We start from the raw sequence: 9,516 nt of genomic DNA, 5'->3' as shown, positions 1-9,516 counted from the left end.
CCAGAGTGGAAATTTTCTGAAAGCTCGGAGCTGACAAGTGTTGACATGTTTGCTGATGTTTGCAGAAATGGTGGAGGTCATGGAAGTTCATTTTTCGGTGGATGGTAAGTTAATATGTTTAATTTTTCTTCATAATTTTATATGTCTGAGGAAAATGTTGATAAATCCCAATGACCTCATCTTTTCATCAGCCGATGCTCTTACATTTCCCTGCATTAAGTTACCCGCTCGCTAACTAGCTAACCTAAATTGTTAGCCTCTGTGGCTTCTGTACGGACAGTTGCCGTTGCCTAGCAGTGACTCACAACTTAACCACTTGAACACTTGAACAAGCGTAATCACAACCTCACAATTCCTCAAAACAGGTCACCAACCGATTACCAGCAGATTGATTGTAAGAAATTTTCAAAACTTAGACATGTGCCTACATGAAGGGGCTTTGGAAGTATAGCATGCAAGATTTAGGGAGATGTATTGGCAGAATATCGCAGAAATAGAATAACCTTCCATGGAGTCCGCCATGTCGTGCTGTCACAGATCCACAAGCAGGGTGACCAGACATCCCTGTATTCCAGTCCACAGCTGGAGCTGTACCTGTGTTTCAAAAACATCCCCCAAAGTGAATAGATTTTTTATGTGGCACGAAGGACTGAGCAGCAAAGCGTTCAAGTTGACGTCTTTCGCATTATGCTCAAATTGGCCGACAGAGGGGGCTGCTCACTATCACAGTGTCATGTCACTCTTCTTCCACTAACCACATGTTCGCATTAGTTGTAGCGCTCTTTTTTTGAACTCTGAAAACCTATTGGGGAAACTTGGCCATGAGGAGTTTTGTGAAATGAAGCTGAGCAATGAAGATGGGCCAAAAAGCTAAAATGTCATCTTGCTGTGTTTTTACCACGTACCAGATGTTACTGCCAGCCAAAAAACAAAACAAGAAACAAAACAATAAACAAAGACATAAGCTGTGAGAAGTGTGCAAGCATGACAAAATGAACAAAATGATCTCACAAGATGTTAAGAAGGAATTATTCTTAAATCTATTTTCCTTATTAAACAGCGAAATACAATCAATCACCTTCTGAATTCAAGTTTCTCTCTTTTACAGAACTAAGGCGATATTTAATTGCCTCTTTAACTCCATAAAATACTTCATATTAACTTGTCAGACAGAAAAAAAAAAATCTTCATCAGTCTTTCCCTTGTTATAACAATCACCATCTCTGGTTTGGTTGAAATTAATACTTAATTCACCACATTAGGTATAAAACCAGCCTGGTCCTACAGGCTCAGTGCACCGTCCTCTGGCCAACAGCAGCATCCTGAGCTGGAGCAGTGCCTGTCACTCTGCAGACCATTAAATTAGCAAAATAAAAATGATCCCCCCACAAAAGAAAAAAACAAATCGATGGAATCAGCTATTCGTCCAATCACTCAACCTTATGGCAGCTGTAGCAAGATTGTCCATCCAATGACTGAGTGTGTTTGGATCAGCCAGTCTGGTCCCACTGGTTAATGTGACACTCGTGGTCCTGGAGAGTGAGTAACCGTACATATTCAGAAAAACTCAGATTTTCTTCAGCCATAGTTAAGAAACAATTCAACAAAACTTGCTTGCTATGTTAGCTAACATGTTATGGGAATTTTCTGCCACCACCTAACTACCCACAAAATGTCAAATGTTTACCAACAGAAAAGAGACTGCCGTTGTAAAAATATCCAAATTTTTCATTCAAGGAATCTGGTCACCTTATTCTACAGTAGCCCAGAACTAATTAATTAGTTTAATTTCCCTTCATTTCCAAACAAACAAATTCCAAGCAAGTTGACACTCAACTCCCCAGATCAGATTTTGTTTGATCCAGTTGATCCACAGCAGTGATGCAGTGTTACATTACTTAATTCCAGTTGGAAAAAAAATGATACCAAAAATAATTTTGTTCTTCAACACAAACTACAAGGTGTTCAACAAAAAGGAATAGCAGTACACAAATCGTTAATATCAAAAATTCCAGATGGAAATAAAACAACCTCTGACCTTGTTTCACATTTGAAGTTGCACAAAGAACGGCAGGTTGAAGCTAATTACAGTTAGCAAGTTAATGCTAGTTAATGTCAGCTTAATAGCCAAATAACTGTGTAACTCAATGAAGCTGGAAATTCACTGTTATGTTTAGAACTCAAAACTCAAAGGCTGACTTGGTTCCAACTCTGTTATTATTCAATATCAAACTTAAGATAAAAGTAACTTTAGCTGGGTTTAGAGGCTGTACGTACCTGAGTGTATTGCGTTGAGAAATGGTGCGTTTTATATTCAACTTATTTTGCAAGTGGAAGATTGTATTATTTCTTCTTTAAAATGTTATACAGCCTCCCTTTAGCTTCCTCATTCCCTCACCTCTTGATCCATGGTGGTTTTATTGATCTGTTTGATAACTTCTCAGACTTTTCTCACACTATAGTTAAAAAGAGGCGACAGTATTTTACTCTGTAAATTAACCATCTTCAACATGAATTATCCATACAAACTTTATCTTTTTGCCACAAATAAATGCTAAACTCCAGTGATGAGGACAGCCAAAGCAAGCAGACATAAGCTATCCTTGAAAAATCCCTTCAGTGGGAGAAAAAAATCTTGAAACCTTGAAAGGGAGCACAGTACAGGGGCTCATACATACATCAAAGTATACAGCTCATACAGGAGTAAGCATTGCAATTGTAAAAACAACTCTAAAAGTGTTGGCAACCAGCCTGTAGTGACTAGTGAGAAGACATTTGGTACTTATCTGACACAGGATCATTGGCTGCATCTGTTGTGTGGGCGCAGTGGTGATGACCCACCTTATGTTGTAAATATGTCGGACTTTAAGCTACTAGCGGTTGTATTGGCCACGAGTCACTTTGAATTCAAGCAGAGGGAAAGAATAAAGATAATAGAAACAGGGCTCTCTGCGCATCTTCCTTTAAAATGCAGCTGAATTAGGTGCTTGAGGACAAAAGGGACTGGAGCACTTCAGATTAATTGGTGTGCTCCAGTCCCTTTTGTCCTCCGGAAGAATAAAAATAATGTTAACAATTCATCTTTGAGGATCAATTCACAAATGATTCAACAGTTTATCACAGGATTTATTTGCAGAACAGACCTGAGGATTCGGTCTGTGCTCGGAATCCAAACAGCCGTATTCACCGCTTCCTTTTCGTGATGAATCTCGAGGGCCGCTATTGGTCCCTCATTATCACGTTAGCTGTAAATACTGCATGTTGTGTGTAAGCGTGAGCGTAGGTTTCATTTGTTGTGCTGACAGCAGTGATTGATGGGCTGTTCTTCATGGGAGCATGTGCGTGTTGTGTGGAGGGACATATTGAGCAGGTGTGTGTGGTGTTGTGGTGGTGGTGGGGATTTCTGGGTGCAGGAGTGGAGTAGTGGGGAGGGGTGGTGGTAGTGGGGGGGTATGGCTCAGGTTACTCTGAAGAGAGGGAACTGGGTGTTTTGTGCGGGGGTGCCAGGCCCAAAAAAAGCCACTAGTGTATTCCACAAGTGGGGGGTGGGAGGCTTCAGCTGTGGAGGGCCCCTGAGCACTGTCCTTCACATTATAACCTACCAACGTGTGGACGTCCAGCATGGGGAAAGGGGTGAGTTCTCTTAATTTAAAAAAAAAACTTGCACAAACTGCTTTTCTTATCACCATTTCTTTTTTATTATTACAGTCAACTCATTTCTTTCATAACTAAATGGACGAACATGTGTTCCTACTGTAGATTATGTACAGTAACACCATATGGCATGGACATGCATCATGGAAAAATACTGAGATTACTAACCACGTCTGCAGGGCTTGATATCCTAGCGTCACAATGCTCCTCTTTTTTTTTTTTTCTTAAGACAGTAACATCTCAGGATGATGGCTTTTCTCCTCAATAAGTTTTGTTCCCGGCTTGCTGTTTACTTGGGTAATTACGTAATTTTGTTTTTATTCTCTCCATCAGGCCCATTCCATTTAGCTTTATGGGAGGACAGGCTGGTAATCTTCCTCACGCACAGTGGGGGGAAATTGCTATGCCAGACACATTTCAGGCACTCCACCGGCTCTGTGCTCCCTCTTTGGTTCTTTTTTGATTACTTTTTCACTGTGTCACTTGCTCACGCTCTCCTCTCGCTCATTCTCTCTGTGTATGCTCCTTCCGTCACTGACATGCACACGTGCTGCTAAGAGCAGACTGACAGCGGCAGATGATTTCCATGATGCACCATTCTTCCAACTCTTCATGACACACACACGCTCTCGCTCGCTCGCACAAATGAGGGACTCGCGCTTGGAGAAAAAAATATTTTCTCCTCCATATTCAGTGAATGGTTTTGCCAATAGTGCCGGGAGATTGAAATGAACCAGTGTACACAAAGTCCATTGTGCTCTCACTGATGTTGTAATATGTGGCTGTGAATGTAAATGGCTAAGACACAATGTGGCTACAAGCATGTGACTATTCCTGCTTCCTTCCTGTGGAGGTTTGGGATGATAGCCTGTGGGCCTGGGGCCATATTACATAAAACTTCCTAGCTTGCAGATCCTATCTTAGCTGTTTGGCAACCATGCTAATTAGGATTAGACCTGATTTTAGAGAAAAAAGCCATTATAGATGAACAGTCAATGTTGCTATCTTAACTTAGGAACATCGACTTATAGAAACTGTTCATCTGTAACAGCCTTTTTCTTAAAATCGGGTCTAATGGTGCGTTCAGATGGGGTCATGTTTACCACATGAGCTCATGTAAACGGCCCCCTCATGTTGTGTTCAAAAGTTTTCTGTTCTGATGTTCTTCCGTGTCGCAATTAGAGTTCATGAGTTCCATTTGAATAAGGATGGTTACCACTAAAGGAAACATTACCAGCTACTGTTAGGAAAGGCTACCATTGCTGTAGCCAGTTAGTACGTTAGCTACTACAGTTGGAAAAGTGTTTAATGATGATTTCGGGAAGTTGGGGTGCTTTTATCTCACTTCCTATCTTAGTATAAGTGTATTATACAAACATCTTAACTTCCCAACTTCTTAAATAATCTCTTCTAACTTTAGGATAACCATTAAACTGTCCTGATTTTCACATTTACACCTGTAGTGGTTAAATAAACAGTAACTAAAGGTAGTTTTTGCTTAAAGTAGTCAACAGTAACTTTTGTATTATCCTTTCTATCTTAACTTAAAGGAGAAATCTGCAATATATTTATGGTAATAAATCATAATATTACCATGATATGTCATCAGAAATTAAGGAAAAATGCTGAGTTGAAATACTTGCTTTTTGGACAGCAATGCTGCTGCAGCGTCCTCCTTTGAAATTTATATTCCGGCCCGTAACTTGTGTTATTATTTGCCCATTTCACATTAATTACACTTCAAATTAATGTCAGATGTTCACTGAATGAGTTAGTGTCTGGTTATGAGTTGTAACAAATTATTAATAATCTTTTAGAAGGAGTAGATGTTTGTAACAGGAATATGTTAATGGAATCTGGCAGGCAGTCACAGAAGTCAAGCTCTGATCAACTTATCAACTTATAGTATAGGATTCACTTCACCCACACACTGTATATAAAATAGTCATCCTATTTAATATACAGTATATGGCTCACACTCGCTATTTGGACTGCAGTACTCATTTTCAGATGCACAGTTGTTGCATATTGCTCCTTTAAGACTTAAGATAGGAGGTTTCTCTAATACGGCCCCTGATGTGTGGTAATCTCTCTCTGTCTTTTTCCCTCCAGTGTGGTGCCGAGAATGGAGGGAAGAGGAAGAAGAAGGACAGGGACTTGGATGAGCTGAAGAAGGAGGTGGCCTTGGTAAGAAAAACAAGCTGTCACCGCCCCAACCCACACTCACTGGGCACAGTGATTGATTCCATTGCTGCTGCTCCCAAACGATCCCCAAATAACGTTACGCCGAAGACACCAGGTTATTTAACAGGGCCATAAATGAAAACAGTGGCCCGTAAACAAAATGGCAATCCAAGCTGCTTAGTGTAGTCAGTTGTAGATGACTTCTAAGCCAGTCTGTCCTCTCCTATCTGTTCTACCACCCTCTGGCTGCTCTTCTTTGTACTCAGAAAGATACTGAATAATTTGTGGGCCACCAGCAGTGTAGTGCAGAGTTTTTGTCTTGTGCAGAGCTGTAGCTCTTTGAGGTGCTGTCAAAACGCAGCCAAGCGATGCCCATGAAAACTGGGGTAGCTTTTGCTGCACGCAGTATCTCTGATAAAGCAGCTCTTGTCAATTATCAAGTCGGCCTGTGACTGATTAAAGAGAAGAATTCCTCGGATACTGTCAACACTTACGAGCAGTTTTGTGATTAAGCGATGTGTTTTATTTTCATCGGTTTCTTCTTCAGCTTCTTCAGTTTGTGATTTCCTGCATGTTTTGTCCCAGAAATCCTATAAACAACCACCAGACAATGGCTGATCAATACAGGGTGTGGGGGCATATAAATAAAGTGGCAAACTGTTTTGTGAACAGTGGGGCATGGCAGTGATTGTGGCCAAATCACTTGGAGCTACATTTCATTGTGGTCCCATGAGACCACTGTTGGTGAGAAAATTCTTCCTGTCTTATCTTTGAATGAAGAAAGTAACCTTCATTCTGTGGGTTGACACCATCCTTGACAGCTGGTAGCTGAATTTTTTGTACCAAACTATTTTAGCTACAGTGGAAATATCTCGAAGTGCCAGTTGCACAGGAATAACAACACAAATATACCACCAACAGGGCTGCAACTAATGATTATTTTTTTATTAACTATTAATCTGCCAGTTATTACAATCAATCAGTGACTTGTATAGTCTATAAAATATCATAAAATTGTGAAAAATGCTCATCACAATTTCCTAGAGCCCAAAGTGACATCTTTAAATTACTTCTTTTGTCCAATCTGTAGTCCCAAACCTGAAGACTCTTCATTTACTGCCATAAATGCAAAGAAAGACAGCAAATCCTCACATGTGAGAAGTTATAACCAGCATAGTTTGATATTTTTGTTTGAAAAGTAACCAATTAGTTGACTAATTGTTACAGCTCTAGCCACCAAACAACAGAGGATGGATTTTTATACAGCTTTTAATGGGCCACACTTTGTTGTGGATAGTTGATGCAAACACTCAGGACACATAAAATATAGAATTGATGGGGATTAAAAGTATTGTTGTGCAATAATAAGAAAGACAAATCTTGGTATAAGAAATCAAAGGGATGGGTCTCAGAGACAAGGCAAAAATATCAGCTTTAATAGTTTTCCAAAATTAAGAACTAACATGCTATTGGGCTTTCTGCCAAAAGTTAAAGGGACAGTTCACCTCCAAAAACAAAAATAGGTACCACTTTATATCATGGTGCCTGTAGTAAGTGTTGTGTATGTAATAAGGCCCTAAGCATGAACTAATTATAACTTATTAACATTAATAATTGTTTAAAGATGATTTAAAAGTTGATAATAGCATAATAAACTTGCTTGTTATAAAACATTTACAAGCACTTATTAGAAACTTGTTAACAACTGAAGCCTTATGAGTTACTTATAAGTGTTTATTGCAGAATTGCAAACGCAATTATTGTGTTTAACTGACTTGCCTATGTCACTGTTAAACATTCAACAAGTTTTTGTCGTTGCTTTCCTTAGATTTTGACATGCTTTAATATGCATTTATTTTCACTCTCCATCACCTATAGTGATGTCAGTGAATCAAATCAAGCCAGCTCAAAACAAAAGTGTGTACTGCAGTGTTTTAAGTCAAATAATGTGTGATATAGTTTTATGCCCAGTAAATGTAAATGTAAATGTAAATGTAAATATAAATTTTCACAGTTGACCTGCTATTGGCAACCAAAAAGTTAATTTTGGACCCTGGCTGCAACATTAGCACCACTGACCTCGCTAGTGCAGTGATACAGTTGGTGGTATTTTCTTGACCTTTGAGCCCCACAAGCCAAATGACATCTGGTTGAGTTGTATTCAAGAGAAGGCAGGCATCATTATGTACCACCAAATACCAATACCAGCAAAACTCTGCAGTTCACACCAAAACTATCTACTATTGGATAAACAGAATTCAAGGTAAGAGGAAAAATGTGCACTTTTGATTTTGGAGTGCACTGTCCCTTTAATTAACTTTCAGCTACTTGGCTGAAGCCACGTAGCAGCCAACAACCGATTTTGTTTTTAGTTGTACACTGACGTCACTGTTGGACGTATAGGTTGATCAGTCTCACGTGTCCCAGACTTGTGAGATAAGCCTTCTTCTTCTATCTTAAACATCTGTTTCTACTTAATGTAAGGAGGTCTCCTCTCCAGAAGGCTCCAGCTATATACAGTACCACCTCCAAGAATCAAAGCATGTCTCCTTTTTAAGGCACAGTATCATACAGAATAGCAAAAGCACATCATGCATAAATGTGAAGAAATGATAAAATTAATGACTGAAGCTGGTTTACTTTCTATTTTTACCTGGAAAACAGACAGTTTGCTCACCTCTAGCTCAGACCTACTTGGAGATGCAGGGGAGTGGACATCACTCTTTGACCTGTTTGATCTGTCATGAGGAATGAATCATATTTATAAAACTACTGAATCCATGTCAGACACAGAGAATAAAGTATTTTTTCAGTGAGATGGACGATGTATTTGACCATTACCCTGGTCAGTTATTAAACTTCCCATTACTGCTGCAGCCAGACTGAGTTCACATAGCAGAACGCTGAATGCATTGCTGTGAAATAATAGCTTCCCATTTGCGATATATCAAAGACTAATTCCCTTTAAAGGAATAGTTCGGATTATGTGAAGTGGAGTTATATGAGGTACTTATTCATAGTAGGTGTATTACCTACATTAGGTGGATTACTGGTGCAGGAAGCTAAGCAATGTACTGCTGTGGGTCAGCAGCAAATTAATGTTAGCCCTCAAAAAAAGTTCAGTCTAAATAAATCAATAGCAGTTTAAAAGTATGTAACCTTTAGAAGATTTTCGCAGCTTTACCTTGCTGTCAGACAGCTTTTTTGCATGTTATTTAAATCAGATATTGCTCTCTCCAAAGCCACAAAACTCCACTGGCAAAATCAGTCATTTTACCTTATAGAACACAGTAGTTGCTGGTCTACGGCTGCCTCAGTTAGTTTGTTTATTTGTGTTATTGTGTGACTTCTATGTTTTAATAGTTAAGTTCGGACTCCCAAAAGTCACACAATAACACAAACATACTAACTGACTAAAGCAGCAGTAGACCAGAAACTCCTGTGTTCTGCAGGGTAAAATTACTGATTTCACCAATGGAGTCTGGTTGAGAGAGAGAAAACAATATTTGGCTGCAGTTTTTTGTCAAAAGTGGCTGTCAGGTGGCAAAGTAATGCATGGAAAATATTCTAAATGTAGCGTACACATAATCTTATATTGATTTGTTTTTTAGGAGGGTCTGTTTTTAGGTTGCTATGTTTTGTTGGTGACCCTGTCCACAGCAGTACATTGTGAAATTT

General features: G+C 39.3%; 1 protein-coding gene across 1 annotated transcript in view; it reads left to right on the top strand.

Annotated features, from left to right (window-relative positions):
• Positions 1 to 3,501: 3,501 nt before the first annotated feature.
• Positions 3,502 to 9,516, top strand: part of atp1a2a (ATPase Na+/K+ transporting subunit alpha 2a) — a 62,780-nt gene continuing 56,765 nt past the window's right edge. The window contains exons 1-2 of the mRNA XM_084733252.1: positions 3,502 to 3,633; positions 5,767 to 5,841. Of these exons, the coding sequence (XP_084589378.1) occupies positions 3,622 to 3,633; positions 5,767 to 5,841 (87 nt within the window). The 5' untranslated portion in view covers positions 3,502 to 3,621. The remainder of the gene's footprint in view (positions 3,634 to 5,766; positions 5,842 to 9,516) is intronic.

Source organism: Lutjanus erythropterus, chromosome 12, assembly GCF_056507025.1.
Source record: "Lutjanus erythropterus isolate fLutEry1 chromosome 12, fLutEry1.hap2, whole genome shotgun sequence".
NCBI lineage: Eukaryota > Metazoa > Chordata > Actinopteri > Lutjaniformes > Lutjanidae > Lutjanus > Lutjanus erythropterus.
This window is presented reverse-complemented; position numbering and strand designations above follow the sequence as displayed.